Source organism: Balaenoptera borealis (genome assembly GCF_965194805.1).
Source record: "Balaenoptera borealis genome assembly, chromosome: 5".
Lineage (NCBI taxonomy): Eukaryota > Metazoa > Chordata > Mammalia > Artiodactyla > Balaenopteridae > Balaenoptera > Balaenoptera borealis.
Window position 1 is genome coordinate 128993387 of NC_138862.1, and position 24571 is coordinate 129017957.

A 24571-nucleotide genomic window follows, 5' to 3' on the forward strand; every position below is an offset into this window, starting at 1 on the left:
TATATTCTGGATATTAATATCTTATCAGATGTATGATTTACAAATATTTTCTCTCATTCTGTGGGTTGCATTTTTACTCTTTCCCCATTGAATGGTCTTGGTACCCTTGTCAAAAATTATTTAATCATATATGTGAGGGTTTATTTCTGGGCTCTGTATTCTGTTCCATTGGTCTGTGTATCTTTATGCCAGCACCACACTGTTTTGATTACTCTAGCTTTGTAGTAAGATTTGGAATCAGGAAGTGTGAGTCCTCCAACATTGTTCTTTTTTCAAGATTATTTTGGGTATTTGGAGTCCTTTGAGATTCCCTATGAATTACAGAATGGATTTTTCTGTTTCTGCAGAAATGGTCATAGGCATTTTGATAGAGACTGCATTGAATCTGTAGAAGATCACTTTAGGTAGTATTAACATCTTAATGATATTAAGTCTTCCAACCCATGAACATGGGATGGGTTTCTCTTTATCTATGTCTTCTTTAATTTCTTTCATGTGTATTTTTAAAATATGTTTAAATGTCTCTGGAATGACATATAGGAATGAATAATTTTGGCTGAAAGAACCAATCTTCTTTCCTAAGGCTTGAGGGTAAGAGTGGGCAAGTTTTCATTGTGTAACATTAATCACCTTTTGAATTTTTAGCCATGGGAATGCATTACTCAATAAAGAAAAATAACATTCCCCCCTTTCCTCTTCATATGCACACACAAGTGGTCATGCACATACCTGCCATAGGGAAGACACCTATTTTTCCAAAGAGTGAGCACAGAAACAAGACTTGTTAGGAGGAGCCAGGATCTATCAGCTAAAAAGGATGAATGCATGCAATAATTATATTTTCAAGCAATTTTAAATTGGTCAGTATGGCAAGATAGTAGCCTATAAATAGGGATCTGGTGTGGTAGAGGACTGAACAGGTAATAATTGATAGCATTACTTGCTGTGCTGAGGACTTCAGACTTTAACTTGATGGTCATGAGAATCATTGGAGATTAGAGATCAAATAAAGAAGAAAATAAGTGTTGGAGTAAATTTGTAATATAAGGATTACTGTGGTTATAGTATTAGAATGGCATTGTCTAACAAATGTGATTTGAGCTACATCTGTAATTTAATATTTTCTAGTAAGTTATAAGAAGTGGGTGAAATTAACTTTAATAATATAATTTATTTAAGCTAGTATACCTAAAATATTATAATTTCATCATGTAATCAATATATGAATGAGATATTTTATATGCTGTTTTTCATACTAAATCTTCACAACCTTGTGGATAGTCAAAACATTGCTCATCTAAGTTTTGAGTAGCCATATTTCAAGTGCTCAGTTAGCTTTGTGAGGCTAGAGACCATGATATTGGGTAATGCAAGTATGGAGATTTTAATCAGGAGACAAATTCTCACCAGTAATTCAAACAGAAAAATTTACTGTGAAGAATTACTATTTATTGAAAAGTCTTTAATCATTTATCGCTCAGGAATTGCAAATTAATACAACAAGGAGATATCACTATATGCCTGTTAGAGTGGCTGAAATCTAAAAACCTGACAGTACCAATTTCCTGGCAAGAATGCAAAGCAGCAGAAGCTGTCATTCATTGCTGGTCAGAATGCAAAATGGTATTGCCACTTTGGAAGACAGTTTGGCAGGTTTGTACAAAGCTAAACATAGTTTTACCATATGATCCAGTAATCCTAGGTGTTTACACAACTGATTTAGAAGTGTTGTCCACACAAAACCCTGCATGTGAATGCCTATGCAGCTTTATTCCTAACTGCCAAAAATGGTGGCCAAGATGTCCATCGTTAGGTAAATGGATGACAAAACATGGTACATCCATACAGTGGAATATTGTTTAGAGATGAACAGAAATGAGCTATTCAACCACTAAAAGACGTGGATCCATCTTAAATGCATTTTGTTAAAATGAAAGAGACCAGTATGAAAACGCTATATGCTGTGCGATTCCAATTATATGACTCTCTGTAAAAGACAAAACTGTAGTGGTGATTAAAAAAAAATTTGGTGTTTGACAAGGCCAAGTGAGAGGGTTGAATGGATGTGAAGCACAGGCATTTTTTAAGGTAGTGAAACTTTTCTCTGTGATACCACAGTTGTGCATACATGACAGTATGCGTTTGTCAAAGCCCACCAAACTTTTCAGAAAAAGAGTGAATTTTATTAATACAGATGTTTAAAAAATCATTTATAAGGTAGGGGGAATACCAGGATGGAATGTAGAGTGTAACAGCGTAATCTCTTTTGCAGTGAAGGGAGGAGGGAGAGAGTTGCTGACTTAGGTAACTTTGGAAATGAGTCTGTAAGACTAAAGTCAGAGAAATTGTACACACTGTATATAAGAACTGCAGTCTAGTTCATAAAGTTGTTTTCCATGGGGTAGGGCTTAAAATATTGCCCTACGTGTATACTGAGGAGAGCCAGATTTCTCATTGTTGGAGTGGGAGTTTGTCGATGAGCAAGGGGAAGAAGCATCCGTGTGGTAATGGATTAGAGTTGGAGATACCAGTTCCAACTTATGTTTAGCTTAATATAGATAACAGATCATTGCATACAGAAACATTTATAGTTATGTGTATATATATGGAACATACATTTCTTTGTTTTGTCTGCTTAAGGGTCTAGAAGCAAGGGCACTTAGTATCAAGGAGCCAAACCTAGTGCCCAGATCTTCATCTCTAGTAAAATTCTCTAATAAAAGGAACCAGGGCTCCTTGGAGTATTACCTGATTCTAAAACTGGAAAAGAGAATATACAGCATGAGCCTGGAGAATGATGTGCTGCCAGAAAGTAACCAAGTGCTAAAAAAATAAAAAACAAAACACACAGAATGATGGGAATATGTCAAATGGACACAGGAACCAACTGAAAGATATCTTAATGGCCAAAGCTGAAGCAAGTTGAACAACAAAATAAAATAGTATTGAATTATAATCCAAAAATATAAAATGAATGTCGATGAGTCTACATTAGTACAAATGACTGAGTGAATGGGTGAGAATAGACAGATCTCTCATACTGAAGAATTTCAAATGGTATGTGTAAATGCTCTACCTTCAAGGAGGTGGATCAAGGAGGTGGAGCATAACTCCCCACCCCTTAAATGTGGGATGCACATAGTGACTTTCTTCCAAAGTATGGAAAGGAGAGGAAAAGTAACTTTACAGTGGAGAAACCTGACAAATACCACCTCAGCCAACTGATTAACAGGTCAACATTAAGAGCGATAAATCATATTGTTAGTATATACCCTTGATATGAGGTGACAAAAATGATACTTCGTCTCTCACATCTTCCCCTCCAAACCCATAATCCCAGTCTACTCATTAGAAAAACATCAGACAAACCCCAGTTGAAGAACATTATATAAAATATCAGTACAGTACAAAATCCCTGTACAAAATTCTTCAAAATTGTCAAGGTCACCAAAACCCAGGAAAGTATAAAAACTGTTGGAGCCAAGGGGAGCTTAAGGAGACATGATGTGAGTATGTCTAGGTGCCCTGGATGTTCTCCTAGAACAGAAGAGGTCATTAGACAAAAACTAAGAAAATCTGAATTAAGTATGGAGTTTTGTTAATGTATCAATTTTGGTTCATTAATTATAACAAATGTACCATACAAATAGTAAGGTGTTAATAATAGGTGTAATTAGACGTGATATATGTGGGAATTCCTTGTACTATCTTCACATTTTTTTTGTAAATCTAACACTGTTCTAAAAATAGTTTATTTAAAAATAAGCAGTAAATTCATTATATATTAATCCACACACACAAATGGTTGTCAGGCTGTTAACTATTAAGAGGAGTGAAAGAGTACTGTGAAGAATACAGGAATAGAGAATGAAGGGAGCAGGTCCTGTGAGCAGGGAGAAAAGCCCCTCCACGTTATGCTTTGTAGTGTTCCTCCAAGGCCCTCTAGTTATAAGCCTACCAGTGCAGCATATGACAAAAGAGAAATGTTTACAGAGTGGGGCAAATTAGAATACATTTGGAGATGAGGAACAGTAAATTGATAACTGAAGCAGGCTATTATGAGAATGAAGTAAACCACTCAAGAGAGACTATAAAGATTGAGAAGATGCTCAGGAGAGACCTAAGGTAACACTGACAGGTAAGGAGTATAAGGAGGGAAAAGATATCTGAAAGACAAGGGGGATAACATGGCCTGTTGAGAGAGTTTCAAAAAATGTCTGTTGGGCTTCCCTGGTGGCGCAGCGGTTGAGAATCTGCTGCAGGGGACACGGGTTCGAGCCCTGGTCTGGGAAGATCCCACATGCCGCGGAGCAACTAGGCCCGTGAGCCACAATTACTGAGCCTGCGCGTCTGGAGCCTGTGCTCCGCAACAAGAGACGCCGCGATAATGAGAGGCCCGTGCACCGCGATGAAGAGTGGCCCCCACTTGCCACAACTAGAGAAAGCCCTCGCACAGAAACGAAGACCCAACACAGCCATAAATAAACAAACAAACAAACCCCCCAAAAAATGTTTAAAAAAAAAAGTCTATTATGTTTAGCAACATTACTTTTACTGGTGGGCTTGGTGAAGCAGCAACCCTGATGAGTTTATATATGAGTGAAATTTATGGGAATAATAACAGTGACTGCAAGCAATTCTATCTTGACTCTAAAGGTGAGACACAGATAAGGTGATAACTAGTGTTGACTTTTTTTAAAAAATTGGGGGCGTGGGATGGGTTGTTAATTGAAGAATGTAAACTCTGTCAAGGCAGAAATGTTTGCTGTATTTCTAGTATCTAGAATGGTTCCAAATATGTTCAATATATATTTGTTGTATGACTGGATAAGAAATACTTGAGCACTTAAGTCGAGGGAGAAGTTGAATATGCAGCTTTTTCCAAGTAATGTTTTATTGAACAAGGTTTCTGAGGAGATAGAATATTGAGGAAGTTAGGAAGAAGAAAACGTCAAGAAGGGGGCATGGTTGGGGCATGGTTAAAATGTTCAGCATTGGCATTATTGTACAAAATATTAAATCTTTTTCTTTTAACTTTATTTTCATGCCATGTATAAATTAACTTGTACTTTGCTGTTTGTACTTTGTTTTTATCAATGAAAACATTGTAAAGCTTCCTTTGGGATTATGTCTCTTATCTATAACAGTGCTAACTTCCCTTTCACAGGATCAGACATAATTTGAGATCATTCTGCATAAAGCAAAGTATGCTTGCATTTAATTTAACTTTTCCTCATCTTTTTATTCAGTCTACAAATAAGAAACCTCGAAAATCTCCAGGAGAGAAGAGTAGAATTGAAGCTGGAGTTAGAGGAACAGGCCGTGGAAGAGCTAATGGGCATCCTCAACAGAATGGTGAAGGGGAGCCTGTCACATTATTTGAAGTGGTGAAACTGGGGAAAAGTGCAATGCAGGTAAATTTTAAGTGTTTTTATCTTATTAATAAAGAAATACAGTCAATAACGTGGAACCTATTCGTGTATATATTGACATTTTATATACTCTTGTTGATTGTGTAATCAAGAAGTTTATTAACTTAAAGGTTTTTCTTTGCTTGTTTTGTAAAAAGTGTCAGGAAAGGCATTTTGTTTAATAGTGAGTGTAAGATTACAAACTTTAGATTACATTGTGCTGAATAAAGTAACTTGCATGTAACAGGAGCTGCCTAAGAATTTTTATTACCTTAATAATATGTATTTTTTAAAAATTTTGAGTTAATATAAGTAACATATGTGTATTGAAGAATATTTGAAAGAAGAAAAGGTATAAAAAACATTCCTAAGAGTGAATTAGGAATAACCACAGTTAATATTTTATGGTTATTTGTGTGTGTGTGTGTGTGTGTGTGTGTGAGAGAGAGAGAGAGAGAGAGAGAGAGAGAGAGATATGTTACAACCTTCTTACTCTCTTTTCTCTCTCCTCATTGACTCAACAAATATCATTAAATAGTTTAGAAGAGCATAGCTTCATTGGCTTCTTACTAATTCATTACAAGGATAAACCATGATTATGTGTGTCTTTACATTTTTTTCCACTATTTTAAAACTTATCATTTGTATTTACTTCCCCACATCTTTTTTTCATTTTAAAGTACCAGAGGTAAAATTATTTCATTAAAGAATATTTCTTAACTGTGTGGTAATAAATACCATTTTACTCTCCAAAAAGTTGTACTAGTTTATCTTTCACCAGAAGTGTAGCTAGCAATTGGATATTTTATATTTAAGAATTATTTGACAACATAGGCAAAGATGGTAATTCATTATTTTAATTTGCGTTTTTTTGATTAAATCTTTTAATTTGATACCTGCTCATTTTTGATACTTCATTTTCAATTTAAGTTTTAAATTTAGGTAATTGATGAAACAGATTTATTTTTAGAACTAAAAGCAGGCAAGTTTTCATTAGTATACCTTCTATTTTTTAACCTGTATTTCCCTTTGAATTCCTTAAGGGAGTTTAGTGTTCACTGCTTTTTATGTATGTTACCAGATTGATGTGTTCAAGAATCCTGGAATTTGTATGGGAAGGGAGGGAGGTGGAGTGGTGGGATGATGCTAAATAGTAAAAGAAATACTGAATTCCCAGTTACCCAAAGCAATGGACAACTTTAGATTACATAAGTATAATTTTAAAATATATTAAGTGACTTTTAGCCCTTAAGCTCGACAGTTTCTTTATTATACTGTAATAGAAAAATTGTTAACAAGCTACAGAAATACTATTTTTGAGATGTGTTTATTGCCTCCCACCCTTACATGGAAACACAAGCAGAAAGATGAAGGAAATTAAATTTAAAAATTGCATTTCAGTATTCTGCTTTTCTTTTTTCATGCAAAACTTTATTTTTCCAACTTTTACTTAATAGGAACAAAATCTTCAATATTTAATATGAACAAAATATAGTCATCTGTATTTGATACACACTAGTGAGTAGTGTACATTTTTTCTTTTTTGCCCAGTATCTTCTGTATTCTTCATTCACATTACTCTTCCCTGTTGCTGTTTCCATACTTTACTCTCTGCTTAAATTCTTTTGGATTCATGTTTTATGAAAGGTAAAGATTAGTAGTCAGAGCCTACTGCTACTTGCATAATTTGGTTTTAAGTCACTTTTTCAACTTTTTCTCACTATTCTTCTATTGAAGTTGACTCTAAGCATTTTCTACTTTGCTGTAATTTTTTATTATTCTTTTATGTTTTTCTTTCCTAGCTATATTCAAATTAATCTGCAAACTTCTGTAATTTTTTTTTACTCAGCGTTCTATTGTGGGCATTTTTTCCCATGAATTAACCTTATAAATTTTAATAATTATATATCATTCCCTAACGTGGCTGGGCCGTGATTTATTTAACCAGTTTTCATTTGGGCTGCTTTATTGTTAAGGAAGAATAAGTATATTTAAGATAACTATTTAAGGGTAGTTCTATTAAAAATAGTACTTCTTTGAATATCCTTATATATCCCTCTGAAATGTGCACGTGGGAATCCTTTGTAACATAAATTCCTGAAAGTGGTTGCTGAGCAAAAGGAATGCATGTTTAAAAAACTCTGATGCAGGTCTTTTATTGAAGCTGGCACACTAATTTAAGTGTTTATTACCCCTTCACTTCTAACATAAAGTAATGAAAGATAAAATATTAAAAAGAGGGTAGACATTAATGAGTTTAGAAACTAAATGTTTCTATGGTTTATATAAAAGAAAAACTACCTGGTGATCAGGATTGGGCTTAAGGTAGCAGAAGCAGGCACTTGTAGCCAAGAGTTTGGCTCTTGTGTGTTAAAAAGATGAAAGATGCTTCATGAAGGGTAGAGGAATAGAGTTAGGCTTAAAATACATGAAGCCAGGGCCTAACACGAGACTCCATACTTGTAAAGGAGACTGAAGAAAGCCGCTGAGAACTAACTGCTGCATAGGCTAAGGCTTATGTTTAGGGGGATTGTATATCTCAGGTTACCCTTGAGACTCTTGTTTATGCTTAGCATCCATGTAGTTATTAGTAGAGACTCCTTTAACACTCAAGAGGGTCCTAGTTTGGATAATAACTTATACTAAAACCCCACTTTTAGGAAGTCATGGGCTGAAGGAAGGGAGAGGACAGACATAGTCCTTATAATCAGGTCCTGAATTAAAATGACTACTTTCTTGGTTGGAGACTGGGTCTGTAAAAATCCCCTGTATCATCTTAGACCAGGAAGTTCTTTCTAAGCCCCACTATATGATCTAGTTGTGCAGTGGAGTGAGTAGAATGAGCAGAGATAATCACAAAAACATTGGCTAGGGAAGGATGAATAATAAAAGAAATAAGTATATTTAAGATTCTAGAGAGATGAAAGAAGAAATTCTAATACCAAAAAGGAAATAAACTTAGTAAATTGGTTTTACTGAAGATAAAAAGCTACATTAGATGCCATCAAAGGGAGAATTGAGGAATTGGCATTCATTAGGCATTCATTTAGAATGTAGCCCAGAGAAATAAAAAAGTAAATATGAAAGAGCAGTTGAGTGACTTTGGTGTGGATTGAAAGGGTTCCAAAATATGCAGGGGAAGAATTCTGAGGGAATAAAAGAGACATAGTTTTTGAAGAGGTACTTTTGTGGAAATTTACAGTCACATTTCCTCGGATCTAGAGTTTGTTCTCAGGAGTCAACAAGATAAGTGAAAATCATTACACAGCTAGTAATAGTACAGGCATTCCTTGTGTTTTTTTGTTTTTTGTTTTTTCCTGCGCTTCACAGATACTGCATTTTTTACAAATTGAAGGTTTGTGGCAACCCTTCGACAAACAAGTCTATCAGCACCATTTTTCCAACAGCATTATTTTTTAATTAAGGTATGTACAGTGTTTTTTTAGGCATAATGTTATTGAACACTTAATAGACTATAGTATAGTGTAAACATAACTTTTATATGCACTGAGAAACCAAAAATTCATGTGACTCTCTGTATTGCGATGTTTGCTCTATTGCAGTGGTCTGAAACCAGACCTGCAATATGTCTAAGGTATGCCTGTATAGTATAACTAAAATATTGAGGATTGAAAGAAAGTCTTGAAATATTTCATTAAAGAATGCTTCACCCTTTTCTCTGACTACAATGCAATAAGGTTGAAATACACAAAATAAATTCCCCTTCTACATTACATTATACTCAAAAGTCTGGAAAGTCACTTTTAAATAATTCATGTGGTAAAGAGGAAATAAACAGAGTTGAAATGTGAATGTTAGTGAAAGTAATGTTAGTGAAAAATTGAGGCCAGCTAAAGCACTACTTGAATAAATATACAGTCTTAAATGTATTACTGTTAGCAAAAGTAGTACAAACTTAGAGAAAGAAAAATAGGAAAACTAAAATAATTAGGAAGAAAGGAATAATAAAAGTAGAAATGGAAATTAAATAGAAAAAGAAATGGTAGAAAAGGTCAACTAATTCAAAATATTGGCAATTTCAGTTCAGTGCATTTTTAAGACTTAGAGGTTTTATCTTAGGAATGCAAGAGTGGCTTAATGTTAGAAAATATTTTACTGTTATATAGCAGATAATCCTGGGGGGAAATTGATATAGAATGTTGAGAAAAATCATCTGATAAAATATAGCTGATATTCATAATGAACAATAACTCTTCATGAATAAACGAACAAGAGGGAAATTCCTTAGCTTAGTAAAGTTATCACACAAAAACCTTATAGCTGGCATCACGGCACTTTTTTATTTTTTATTTTTGGCTGCATTGGGTCTTCGTTGCTACGTGTGGGGTTTCTCTAGTTGCGGCAAGCGGGGCCTACTCTTCGTTGCAGTGCTCGGGCTCCTCATTGTGGTGGCTTCTCTTTGTTGTGGAGCACGGGCTCTAGGCACATGAGCTTCAGTAGTTGTGGCACTCGGGCTCCATAGTTGTGGCTTGCGGGCTCTAGAGCGCAGGCTCAGTAGTTGTGGTGCACAGGCTTAGTTGCTCCGCGGCATGTGGGATCCTCCCAGACCGTCCCCTGCATTGGCAGGCGGATTCTTAACCACTACGCCACCAGGGAAGTCCCTCACATCACGGCATTTTAAAAAGGGAAATTTAGATGAATTCCCAGGAATAAGCACTAACTAGAGTATAACAATTGAAAAGGAAAATACAAAATTTTCCGTATTTGCAGAATATACAATTGTCTATGTAGGAATTTCAACGTAAACTAGAGTATTAGAGCTAATGAGTGATCAGCAAAACTCCTAGAGAGAAAATTAACACTAAAAAAAAAAAAAAATCATTCTGAACATGTTAGAGGAAACAATAGCCCATGTAAGAAAATAGTAAGGAAAAATGAATAAAATTTTGAGTGGAATAGAATAAAATTCTGTTTCATACTCTTCATATTGAGTGACATAAAAATGTCTGGAAGATAGTGAGAGTCAGTAAAGATGTAGAGTAACAACTAGTGGGAGTACAAATCTGTGTAACCCCTTTGGAGAAAAATTTGACAGTATTAAGAAAAGTTGAACGACCTATTCATTTTTCATTCATTTAGCAAATATTTAATGAGTGCCTACACTGTGGGCAACACCTTTTTCTCTTTTTTATGTCTTTCTTTTTTTAACTGAGGTACTTTGAAGAAAGGGAATTCAATTCCTAGATGTAACCTTTAGAGAAATTTTTGTGTATTTTTATAAATGAGGCAAATACAGGAATTTTTATTGCTACTTTGTAAAAGCAAAAAGAAAAAAAAGGAAGTAAAAAAAGTCTATGAACAGGACAATTGATAAATAAAATGTGGTATATTCAAACACTTCAAATGAGTGAGCTAGAGCTCTAGGTACCATTATAGATAAATTTCAGAAATGTATTTTAAGGGACAAAGCAAGCTACAGAATGATACATAATATATTGTACTGCTTATATAAACACATACCTAAGTTTATTTAACATCAAGTTTATGTTATTGGTTACTTACTGAGGAGATAGGAGAAGGAGAATGGGATCAGATGGGTGTATGTGGGGTACTTACAGCAGTTACTGAAAAAAGAAGCAGAAAGAAACAAATATGGCTGTAAAGTATTAAATGTTGTTGAAGCTGGATACCTTCTTGTCTATCTTGTTTATTTTATTATTTGAAATAAAAATGGATAGCATTTCTGAAATGCCCCCCAAAAGGAGGGCTTATAATGTCCATATATTTGGAAAATGACTGTATCCCTTCCCCTTTGGAGAGGTATGAAATGTGAAGGCTTTGATAAGATTTGTGTTAAAGAACCTGGCTTCTTTTATTTATCCAGCATTCCAGAAACCTTTGATTCCTACAACTATTTATGACCATTTTCTCTTTTAAGTCTTTTCTCCTTATCAGAATTGTGAAGACTCAGTTTTACTAGCTTAATAGATACTTGTTACACACCTCCTGTAATCAGATGCTGTGCTAGATAGTTTCTGAATGTACAGAAAAACAACCACAGTTTTGCCCTCATGGGAAACAGGTGTTACAGAATACTTTAATACAACAGATATACTGAGTGGGTTGAAAACTCTGAAAATTCACTTGGGCACGTCTAGAGGACAGGGTTGTGGAAGGTTTGCCTGTATAGCTAAAACTTGACCTGAGACTTGAAAGATGAGTAGGAGTTAGCTAGGCAGTAGCAGAGGGCACTTCTTATAGCAGAAACAGGGCATGCAAAACTGAAATCTCTACCCCTACAAAGAGGGCATAGATGGCCAGTAAAAATAGAGCTGAGAGAAGCTAGATTCTGAACATTGAACGTTTTGACTTTTTGTGAAATTGATGGCATTTTAGAAAGAAAATAACATCATATTTAGCATTTTAGAAATACCTTTCTGGAAGCACTACAGGTGATGATTTGGGGTGTGTAGGGCTGGAAGAAAGACCAATTAGGAGGCGCTTTTTTTTTTCCCCTCCCCCTCCAGTGATCCAATTGGGAAGTAATGAGAGTTTGCATTTATAGTGTCAGTGAGGGTGAAAAGGAAGAGGAAGTGACCGATTCTATAAATATTAAGGCTGTAGGATGCTTCTGAAGGATGAGAAAGAGGACAGAATCTAAGGTAATTCCTAGTTGTTTGACTTGGGGATATTCACTGAAAGGAAATTTTTAAGAGTATAGGTGTTAGTAGATGGGTATGGGAATAGTTTGGTTTGGACATTTTGACTTTTAGGTGCATGACACTGACTATATGTTGAATTTTGGAACATTCAAGCTATTAATCTGATGTTTGTTGCTTTAGTAGTTATGAGTTAGCATTTAAGTGAATTTCTATAATCCATTGGCATTTGCATTTTGTACCTCCAGACTTCAGCTAAAAATGTTGGACTACAGTTCCTTCATTCAACAAAAATTCATTGAGAGCTCTTGTTTCAGGCATTGGGTTAGGTACAAGAGATACAATATGAACTAAACTTGCCTGACCCTTCCCTTCATAGACTTTCTAATCATAGAAGGGAAAGGAAATTCTCCATACTAATCAAATGATCTGTTAATATACTATTACAAACTGTTGATTAATGCTAAGAAAACTCCATTTGGTCTTAATGTACTGATAATAATAACTTATGTGAATGAGGAATTGGATTCAGCCTATAAATGAAGTATACTTAATAGCACAGTTTGGTCTATTTGCTTTTGACAGGTGACTATGTGGGTAAAACTGATTTTGTCCATTGAAGTTATGATTGGGAAAGACATAGGTATCTTAGCGGGATAGTCTGTGATTAGTCATTCTCTCTCTTTTAGGGAGGAAACTTCGTTCTGATGTTAAAGAAAAGTATGAACTTTTATAGGACATTCATTTCTTCTAGTTCCCAACTTACAAATGGGTTAGATGCCAAATCTCAAGTTATCAAATGCAGAGGAGTTCTCCCCTAAGATTTGTGTAGGTGAATTTTAATTACTCTATGTCGACACCAAGGAAAGTGAAAAAGCACCGATGAGTTTATTAAAATCTCACCTGTTAACTTGTGTTTGAATTGACAGTTTATTTAGTGACTGTATGAGAATTGAATGCTTTTCTGAGCTATTAATAGAATGGATAAATGTGTCTATAATACGTTTTGAATTTCTGAATGTTCATTGAAAAGCTTAAAAGTTTCAAGAAGTATTAAAATGGCTGAAGAATGTCTTAAGAAGTTTAATTATAGAAGAAATGGTACTGAAACGTTAGAGGGGAGAACAAATGTACTATTGACTGAAATGAAACTTTGTAACAAAGATGGTCAAGAAATATTGAAGGAAGGAAATACTACAGTGAAGAGGAGTAAAACCTTATAGAACTAAGCAAAGATAAGTACATGAATAGAATCAATATATGAGTGTAATACAAGAAATATGTGCTTATAGCTGCAACCACTACAGTGCAGGATATTGGGTACGGGACTTAAAATCATGAAAAAAATATTAAAACATTTATTCAGATTTTTAACAACATCATAATAAAAAATTTAAATTTAACATAAAAACATTTAGATTAAGTTTAGCTGAAGGTAAATGTGGAAAACTGAAAATAACAGTAGTTTAAACAAGACAGTTTATTTCTCTCATACGTAAAAGATCTTAGATAGATGATCTTTTCCATGGCAGCAGGTAGACTGTCAAAGGATTGAAATTGTTAATACTTTAATACTTTAATAATCATTAAGGTATACATAATCATAACTTTAGCAACTGTACATTTTGATGTTTATCAGAAACGAATTTTACATAACAAAAAGGAAGAAGCTGCCAGGGCAGCACAATTGCAGTCTCTACCCCAGGCAGCAGACATTGGGTTCTGTTTTAAGCCCTATGAATATCTTTCTATCCTATTTCTCATTCCTCTGTCTTGACCCTTGTGGGAAGTCTGGGCCTAATGTTCCTACTAATGATAACAGCCAGCCACATTGCACATCACATGTCCCATGAATAAGTTGATGTTTTAAGGGTGGGAGTGCTGCTGGTGCCAGGCACTGGGCTCTTGAGGCGAACTGCTTCATTTTAGACTTCTTAGTTCCTGCAGATAAAGCCATGCACGAATGGCCACAAAAGTGGTCAAAGCCTGGTGAAGCCTAGCAAGCATACCTTTGTGGATGTTGACTGCTTACAGAGCCCCAAATGGGATAGAAATGGTGTTTGAAGGCCCACCAGTGCAGCATAGATGTCATAGTGCTGGTGGGTGAACCTCATGGGCATCCATCATGGCATCCATGATTTGGAAAAAGAAGACCTGAGTCTTCAGCACAACACTCTTGTTGCAAAAGCATCGCTGCCAGGATGCCCGTGCCTTTTAAACTCAGATTGGGAAGCTGAGCTGCAGTGCCTCTTTTGTGACTGCTGCTGGCTCCATTCCAGGTACATGCCAGCACTACAGGCAGCCCACCATCTATATTAAGCAGTAACAGAACACCTCTTAGAAGACCCTGGATGAGATGGACACTGGATGAGATGGACATTGCTAGCTCTACCTATATTGAGAGGAGGGTAGGGTTGAATTACTCTTCTGTGGCTGTAGCAGTCTCAGTATGCTCTTCTGTGGAAGTCTCCTGCTGGTAATCTCTACATGGATAAGAAATCCACCCCAACCCCCATGAAGCTTTGACAGCTAGCTCCAGTGTTGTCATTGTGGAGGTCCTGGTGGCCATTGTTGTTGGCATTGCAATCCTGGTGATCACCATCAGGTTTCCACCTGATGGGGAAGTACAAGAAGGCAGGAATGAAGGACTGGGGGAATTGAATATACAACCCAGCATAGGTCTGTAGTGGGGAGGGTCAGAGGACAGTGTCCAGGACCACTTCAGCGTGAAACTTAATTCTTGACTCAAGACAGATACTTTCTCCACCACCATCCCCTTCTGCTCTCCCTCCTCCCTCCATCCTAACAATTCTTGTCCTAGGGCTACCTTTCTTTCTGACTTTATCTCCCAACCTCTCTTGAAGAGCTGTTTCTATTATTATTCCTTCTTCCTCTTGGTCCATGGACAAGAAATCTCATTCTGTAAATGCAGACACAAGAATGTCATCTTTGATTATGTTTAAAATAAAAGGTTAAAATGACATCCTGGGATCATTTAAAAGTGGGGGAATACCTTTTGAAGGCTTAAATGACTTTAGGTGAGGAATAGTTCTATCTCATTATAAAGGAAAGAGTAGCATCTTCATCCTGAACTATCTACTAGTTTATCTACTGCTTATCGATGAGAAGAAAATTTGGCTTTATTTGGGCTTGCATAATGGCCGTATCGCTGTCTGTTACACCATGAACACATATGCTTCTCACTTAAAAACTAATCTTATTTTAGTTGCCTAAACACATTTTTATTTGTTTGAGAAGAGACTGTCCAGATACTTTTGGGGTTTGTTCTTCAGCTCACTTCTATTATAGTTGATATTAGTAATGTTTTATTATGTAAAAATGTTTGTATATACTTTGTCATTGGTAATTTTTGTGACTTTCTTAATATTACAAACAGTGAAATTTAGTAAAATATGAGGGAGACATAAAGCAAGAGAGAGTTTGAATTTGTCAGAATTATGCCAATTAAAAAAAAAAACCTTAACTTTTTTTTTTTTTTTTTGGATCCTGTGGGAGGTTATACATAGGACGAAGGTGAAATAAATAGAACTTTACAAATACTAATTGGATAAATGAAATAGTTACATTAGTCAAGGTATTATCACACCAGGGCCCTGTATCTTAGAATCACAGTATCTTTTTTTTTTTTTAAACGTCTTTATTGGGGTATAATTGCTTTACAATGTTGTGTTAGTTTCTGCTGTATAACAAAGTGAATCAGCTATACATATACATATATCCCCATATCTCCTCCCTCTTGCATCTCGCTCCCACCCTCCCTACCCCACCCCTCTAGGTGGTCGCAAAGCACGGAGCTGATCTCCCTGTGCTATGAGGCTGCTTCCCACTAGCTAGCTATTTTACATTTGGTAGTGTATGTCAATGCCACTCTCTCACTTCGTCCCAGCTTATCCTTCCCCATCCCCGAGAATCACAGTATCTTAATTTGAACTTCAGAAATGTTCAGATTTTATAGCCCAAGGTTTTCCCCACAAATGATTATATTTTTATAAAATAATCATTGTTGATCCCTTTTAGAGATTCAGCTGGATTACCTTTGAACTCCTTCATTGTTTAAGCTTCATGGTCACATCTCATCATCTTTTGCATCTATTAAACTGACATGTGGAACTGGTCCAGACTATTTCATAATCAGTTTAGTGCCTTAAAGTTCTGAGGTTTTTGAGAACAGTTGTAAGGAAGTTCTAAACATAAACTGTATTTCTTGCAGTTTTTGCGTTTAGTTACGTAGTATTTGAATTATTAAGTTGTTTACTGTTTCTCAAAGATAGATGTACATTTACATTTATCTACTGTTTACCAACCCCAGTAGAAAAATGAGCAAGTGAAGAGAGTCTTGTTTTGCTATTTGTTGAGCAATGTCAGTATTTTTGTGAGAAAAGACGTTAACATTAAAATGTTAAGTTTCTGATTCTTCCCTGAGTCTATCTTTAACTCTTGCTTTAACCTAATAACAACCTAATAACATGTGTGATTAACTGTAAGCTAATTTTTTAAAGTGCTTTAGTCCTGATAGCCCCCATTTTCCTAGAATGAAAAGTAATATGTAAAATATACAGAATGTTTTAGGGCAGAAGATATAAATTGCTTTCTTCATTTCATAGGTATTTGAAAATCCTCAAATGATAGCTTAATATTTACTTAAGAGTGAGTTTTTGATTTTTTGTTTAGTTAGAATGACTCTCTGAAATTTGTGGATGTTTTAACCTGTCCCCAACAATTCTAGCATGTACATAGTTAGAGTAATATACATACTGTAAAAAATAAACCTCAGATATTGGTGGCATATCATGATAGACATTAATTTCTCATATATGTAACCATTCGTATATATGTAATATAAGAATTAGTGGTAGGTGTCTTTCCTTCATATGGTGACTTAAGGATCCATGCTCCTTCCATTTTCTGGCTCCTCTTTCCCTTAGAGCCTCAATGTTGTTTGCATTCAGTGGCTGGAAGGGGAGAGAGAATGGAGCACTACCTACTTCTTAGATGCTTTTGGTCCCCCTGTTTACATTCCATTGATGGAAACTTACCAGTACTACAGTGAGCCAGGTAATGGAGTCAATGGCTGGGTAGTTGTTACCCAGTTTGGTATACACTGTGAAAGGGAGAACACATAATTGTCATACTCTGGTTACTTTTAGATAATTAGAGGGAAGGTATACAGTAAATATTTTGATTATGTTTAATTTCTTCAATACAGAGATTATAAAAGCTGCTGATTACTGCTAAGATAAGAGCATTAACTCCTTATAAGTTATTTAGAACTAAAGTCCTAAGTTGAAGTTAGGGACTCTAGGAATTTTCACAGCCTCTATTCAGTTACGTCCAAAGATACCTATTGTTTTTCATGTATTTAGCTTCAGTAAACACATTGCTGTTGTTATTTTTTGTGTTGTTGCTGATGTCAAGCTTGTGGCTTTAACTTAGGTGTTTCAGATATTATTAGTCTTCTTCATGATATCCCCTAACCTTCCAGAGGTATCATCCACAAGTATATCACATTTTATATAGATGGTCTAGGACATATCAAGTAAATAGAGATATGACTGTTGCTGTATTTGTGATTATGATAGTGAAATATTTATAAAAGATTATGTATATAATGGGTTTACTTTATGAAGTCATTTCAAGGAAAAATAGCCTTTATTTTACATATTTATTTGTATTTATAAATTGTTTATAGATATTTGAATATATGGAATATGGTGCTTTCTACTAACTTTATTTTCACAGAGAGTACCTAACTTATTTTAATGCTTCTGGTCAAAATTCCTTACTTATAGCTTCAGTAAGAATTGAAATACAGAAAACATTATATGAATAAAGACATATTGAAGTATGAGACCTTTTTAGAATTTCTTTTGTCCACCTCAGTAAATTTGGATTGAGTGTGCTTGTGCAGTTTCTTACCCTGTACACTAACTTTAATCATGTATAAAGCAGAACCCTTCAAAAATTTTTTTTCATGATTTGTGTCCAAACTGCTGAAGAAAACTATATATATATGTTGATATAATTCCTTATCATTTCCTGGGCTTTGGTCCTAAGCCTTTGAGATGGGAAGACAAAAAGGATTTTCCTCCCGATGAGGACTTTTGATCTAGTACAGGATTTCTTAACCTGGAGTCAATGCTAGAATTTTTGATAAGCATGAACAGAAATGAGGAGAGTGGTAAAAAAATTTGGAATTGATTTAAAAAAATAAGTGCAGAGAGAAAACTGATCTGGGACATTTAAAAGGATTGTTAATGGCATTGAAGACTAAATTTGTAGCAGTATGACTTCATATAATTGTTTGATTTTCCTCCTGCAGCCCTGTGACCAGATATTAGAAATGTGAATTTACTGTTTACTAGAAGGAACAAAAATGTAGGTTTTGATCCGTGCCAGGAACTCCTTTTCAGTAGTTATAGTCCTTTGAGGGTTCTGAATTGCTTGAAACAAGACAAAGACTAATCTGACATGCACAGTCTTAGAAAGTGTATATAGATGTTGTGTTGTTTGCAGCATCATTGGGCTAGGATATGAATGTTTCCTAACTGGCTGCAGAAATTCTGGACTATGTGAACACACATTTTCAAGAAAGTCAAAAGCTACATATCCTCTATTAAAACTCTGCCGCAGACCGGCTGCAGAAAGCTAGAAGTTCCTGGCGGTGAGGGGTAAGGAACTGAAAAGCACCAGTATGGGGTCAGAAGGGCCAAGACAACTGATGGTTGCAAGGCTAGTTTATTCAAAGAGCATGAATGTATATATAGGTTTAGTACGGAACGAATACCAGACAACAAATCAGCAAACCTTGTATTTCCACATAATTCTGTCGCCATTATCTATGCGCCATTATCTATGCATCACTATCTATGCATCACTATCTATGCGTCAGCATGCCTTATGGGCCGTTCTTTGGAGATACAGACTTCCCCCTCAGGGCAGCACGTCCTTCTTCTGGGGAGCAACCAGGGGCTCTTAGATCCAGAGCAGGCACCTGGAACGAAACTGGCCGCAAGCCATTTTCCTTTTTTACGCTCAATACCGCAGCGTCAGGAGTGCATACCAAGAAAGAGACAAGCAGTTCTCCGCAAAGCAGAAAGCTGAATAAGCTTACAGCTTGGGGGCCACCACATTTCCCCCTTTTTTATTATTTTTTAAAGCTTGATAATGTAGTTTTAAGCCATGAACATCCTGACGCAAGACAGCAAAGCGCCCCATTACAAATCTAACAATACAAGGTAATAAACCGATCACCAATAAAAGTAGTACACCAATTGATATCAGGCCTGAGAGCCCTCCATGAATCCATTGTATCGGATTTAGCCCTTGTAGTTGATCTAATAATCCTTGAATCAAATTCTGGGGTCCATCTTCGTCCAGGTGGGCCTCTTGAATAGCTTGTATTTCGGCATTTAACTTTTGAATATCAAGGCTAATGTGTCCATCAGTCCATACACTTAATATATGCATTTTTACTTTTTCCCAATCCCATTGTGAATCATTATATAAATGTTGAGTTACATAAATCCAGGTATATTTGGCATGACAAATCAAACGCATTTTTAATTTTAAAGCCATAACTTGATCCCCTATTCCTATTAGAACATTTTTTAATTCATCTACTTCCGTTTTTAGTTGGGTATCAATATGACTTTGTAGGGCTAATGCTACACTAGTATTTTTAGATAACTGATTAACATAATGAGCCTGGTGAATAGTTTGTGAAAGAGCAATCCCAGCAGTGGCCGCAGTAGCAGTTAAAGCTGCTAAGGCTAGGATTGCACATATTAGAACACCAATAAATCTCTTTGGTCGTTTTAATGCTTCAGTCAATTCCAGCCAGGCTTGCATGCCAGTGTTATGATACCATGGTTCAGACAAATTAACAGGTAACATTATATAAGAAGGTTGCTTCATAATCATAACAGATGCAGATCCTTTAACGGGCAAAACACAACTACTAAAGATACAATTAACACAAGTAATATTATAACCTATAGGATTCATAGTGTTTTCTACAATTAAATCTCCAATCAATAAAGCATAAGGAGGAGCGACGCAAGTAATCACCGGTCTATAAGAAAAGGATAAGGCAAGTTTCCAGAATTCCCATTGCTTGTAAAAAACAAGGCTGTTATTATTAACGGGGACAGAAGAAACTAGTATGGTGCCATTATCATAATCTAAAGTACACCAGACAGAGGCTTTAGTCCATGTATCATTACAAACAGGAAAATCAAACTGCGGGAATTCAGAAGCCATAAAAGCAGGAAATTGTAGTCCTGTGACAGTCTTTACGACCGTAATTTGATGTCCAGCTAATAACGTCCCTTGATTACCTATGGTAGTTTCAATACACAAATAATGTCCAGTATCTTCAATTCTCAAGCGATATATGCATAGAGAATGATCCAACGAAGTATTAGAAGCAAGCTTAGTTACTCTAGCATTCATGTGAATGGGAACGTTATCCTTATACCAAAATACAAAGGTGGATAAATCTTCTCGTCTAGGAACAGTCTGTTTGCAAGGAAGACAAATATTAGATCCCACAGCTTTATAATTTTTACGTAAATGAGTAAAAAATTGAGAATTTACAGTGATTTGGTAAGAAATAGCATGTTCTAAAGCAACAGCCTTAACACAACCAGAATTGGTACTCATAGGACTTAAACAAACAGGGGGAGTATTAAGCCAATTAGAGTAATTAACAGAAGTATTAGTAATAGGCAAATTTCCTAGCACTCTTCCAAAAGTAGAATCATTATAGAAAATTGGAAGGTCAGCTTCAGACCATGTAACAGGTTGTAATAAAGGAGGATCGGGTACATAAGCCCAATAAGATTTAGCCTCTATAGGTGGGGCTGCCAATACAGCTATCATGGCTAAAAAAAAGGTAAGAGGAGAGCGAGGATGAGCACTCTCCTCCATAATCCTACGTGCTTGAAATACTAAACATTGCAATTGATACCAAGTAATTTGATTTCGATCTCCCCTCGCCTCCCTGACAAGTTGTCTCCTACTCCGTCGCCGCATTCTTCTCGTCCGCCGGGGGAACCGGTTGGGGTGTGCTGTGGTCGATTGCGAGAGCCTCAGGCGACGCATTCTTCGAGTCAGGGTGTTTATTGGTGATGGCATGATAATGTCGAACCAAGCGCTCCGGGAGCCACCGCGGAGAGTCTGCCTCCCTAGGGAAAACACAAACATGGCCTCGGCCCCATACTAAAACAGGGTCTGGTCCATGCCAAAGGTTAGTCATGGGATCTTTCCATTTAACAAGCGCTTTTTCAGGAGGGGTTCCAGAAAGACCTGTAAACAATCGTTCATAAGGCGTGTGACTAAATGCATCTAAAGTTAAAAAATTTAAAATAAATAAAGCATGATTAAGCATAATCTGAGGAGATCTATCATATTCCCCCTTTTTTATTTTTTGTAATGTAATTTTTAATTGTCGGTTGGCACGTTCTACAATACCTTGACCCTGAGGATTGTAGGGAATGCCTGTTTTATGTGAAATATGGAAAGTTGCACAAAAATTGGCAAAAGCTTTACTCGTATATCCTGGAGCATTATCTGTTTTTAAAGCTTTAGGAATTCCCATAGATGCAAAACAATGAAATAAATGAGTAATTACATATTTAGTAGATTCCCCAGCCAAAGGCGTAGCACATATAAAATTAGAGTAAGTATCAACAGTTACATGAACAAATTGTAATTTACCAAAAGAGGGAATATGAGTAACATCCATTTGCCAAAGATGATGAGGGAGTAAACCCCGAGGATTGACTCCAAATTGTGGAACAGGAAGGTGGGGTAAACATTTAGAGCAGGACTTAACAATGTATCGGGCTGTTTCTCTAGAAATAGAGAATTGTTTTTGAAGCATAGCAGCAGATTGATGATGTAAATTATGTGATTGAGTAGCAAGATCCTGAGGTTGAGATAAACTTAAGCCTATAATCTTTGTATTTTCGTCAGCCAATTGATTTCCCAAAGACAATGGGCCAGGGAGACCTGAATGGGCTCGAATATGTAATATGGCTACAGGAAACTCATGCTGACGAATAATCTTTTGTAGTTGAAAGAAAGTCTGAAACAATTGAGAATCAACAGTATTGCCAATTATAGCAGTTTCTATGTTACGCAAAATAGTAACCAAATAATGGCTATCTGTATAGAGATTAAAAGAACAATGTGAAAAGATTTGAAAAGCCAAGGAAATCGCATGTAATTCAACTCGTTGGGCAGAGGTATGATCTGTTTGTTCTTTATGAAGTAAGTCATCAGAAATAACCACAGCGATGCCATTGGCAGAACCATCAGTAAAAACATTTGGGGCATTGAGAATAGGAGTTGAACAGATAGTTTTTGGAAAAATAAATAGATGTTGAGTAGCAAAATGAAGGAGCTTATTAGAAGGATAATGATTATCAATAATTCCTGAATATCCAGCAAAAGCAAGAGCCCAAAAATCAGAGACAAATAATAGCCAAGAATATTGATAAGTAGTATAAGGTATAATAATAGAATTTGGTTCATATCCTACCAACTGAATATTTCTTCTACGACCCAATTGAACAAGTGTTGCTATTAACTCATAATAAGGTGTAATGACTTTATTAGGCGTATTTTTCATATGAATCCATTCAAGAATTCCTGTTTCTTGCCATAATAAGGCGGTAGGGGTATGTGACGTAGCACAGATTATTAATAGTATAGGTAAAGAAGGCTCAATTCTAGTTAGCTGAGCAGATTGTATTGCTTTGTTTACAAGCTTGAGTGCTTGTTGAGCTTCAGAAGTTAAAATACGAGGGGAAGAAGGATCAGGACTTCCCTTTAGGATATTAAAAAGAGGCTGTAACTGACCCGTAGTTAATTTTAAAGAAGGTCGCAGCCAATTAATATCTCCTAATAACTTTTGAAAATCATTTAAAGTTTTAAGAACGTCAGTCCGTATCTCTATCTTCTGAGGTGTAATATTATAATTTGTGATATACTTACCAAGATATGAGAAAGGTGGGTTCATCTGTACTTTGTCAGCAGCAATGACTAGTCCTGATCGTGACAAATGACTTTGAAGGGAATTATAAGCCTTAAGTAAAATATGTTTATCAGAATAAGCAAGTAATAAGTCATCCATATAATGAATAAAATATATCTGAGGGAACTGTTTACGAACAGGGGCAATAACTTGAGCTACAAACTGTTGACATAAAGTAGGACTATTAGCCATACCCTGAGGCAGCATTTTCCATTGATAACGTTGCATAGGTTCTATAAAATTTAAAGAGGGTAAGCTAAAAGCAAATCGCAACTTATCAGCCGGAAATAGAGGAATAGTAAAAAAGCAATCCTTAAGATCAATAATAATAATCATATAATTTTTAGGTATGGCTGCAGGAGAAGGCAAACCTGGTTGCAGAGCTCCCATAATTACCATAGTTTGATTAACAGCACGTAAATCTTGCAATAAACGATATTTTCCCGATTTTTTCTTTATAACAAATATAGGAGTATTCCAAGGGCTATTAGACTTTTCTAGTCTGCCCAAAGCAAGCTGTTCATTAATTATATTATGAGCCGCCATTAATTTCTCCTTAGAAAGGGGCCATTGGTCCACCCAGACAGGATTATCAGAAATCCAAGTTATAGGGTCAGCATGTGGTGGAGGAGAATCCAAGGCCCCTAGAAAAAACCCAAGCCTGTTTTATCCCGTTTATTATCAGTCTGTAAGGGTAATTTATTTCCCTGTTGATTTTTTCCCAAACCATTCCTAGGATCATAACCTTGATTTAACAATATATTAGTTACAGTAGGGTTGGGACTAAGCAATAGGATTCCCATTTGTTGTAATATATCTCTTCCCCAAAGGTTAACTGGCAGTCCGGGCAATACGTAGGGTTTGAATATTCCTTGATTACCTTCAGCATCCTGCCAATGTAGGTATTGCGAACTTTGTTGTGGAGAATTAGATTGGCCAATACCTTGCAACTGTGTAATGGTTTGGTGCACGGGCCAATTTTTTGGCCAATGTATAAACGAAATAACAGAAACATCAGCACCAGTATCTAATAACCCAGAAAAAGGCCTTCCATTTATTTTTAATACCAATTGTGGTCTTTCCCTACCAATTTGTTGAATCCAGTAAACTGCATCAGAGGAACCGAAAGCCCCAGTTCCTCTTTTGTTATGTTGTAAAATTTTTCCTTCTGGTATGAATGGAATTAATAGAAGCTGAGCTATTCGCATACCGGGTGTGATAAGAAAAGATCCTTTTGATGTTTGAACCATAACCTTTAATTCCCCTTCATAATCAGCATCAATCACCCCAGGAATAATAGTTAAGCCTTTCATAGACATACTACTTCTTCCAAGGATTATACCAACTGTTCCCTGGGGTAAAGGCCCAAAAGTTCCCGTAGGAAGGGCTTGGGGTCCCATATCCGAGGTTAATAAGAATTGGGTTGAGGCACAGAGGTCCAGTCCTGCACTATTTGGCGTGGCCCTTTGAAGGGAGGAGAT

At 36.0% G+C, this 24571-nt stretch overlaps 1 protein-coding gene and 1 long non-coding RNA gene across 4 annotated transcripts in view; one reads left to right on the forward strand and one right to left on the reverse strand.

The window, feature by feature from the left end:
• STAG1 (STAG1 cohesin complex component) overlaps window positions 1-24571 on the forward strand; it is a gene marked incomplete at its 3' end in the record, with an annotated part of 436193 nt that overhangs the window by 141338 nt on the left and 270284 nt on the right. For all 3 annotated transcript variants that reach the window (XM_082393421.1, XM_082393420.1, XM_082393419.1), the window contains one exon: window positions 5250-5414. In XM_082393421.1, the coding sequence (XP_082249547.1) occupies window positions 5250-5414 (165 nt within the window). The remainder of the gene's footprint in view (window positions 1-5249; window positions 5415-24571) is intronic.
• LOC309629446 lies at window positions 19853-24512 on the reverse strand. Its single transcript, XR_014245078.1, has 2 exons — window positions 21021-24512; window positions 19853-20569 (listed from the first exon to the last, which is right to left on the reverse strand). It is a non-coding gene; the product is annotated as an uncharacterized lncRNA (long non-coding RNA).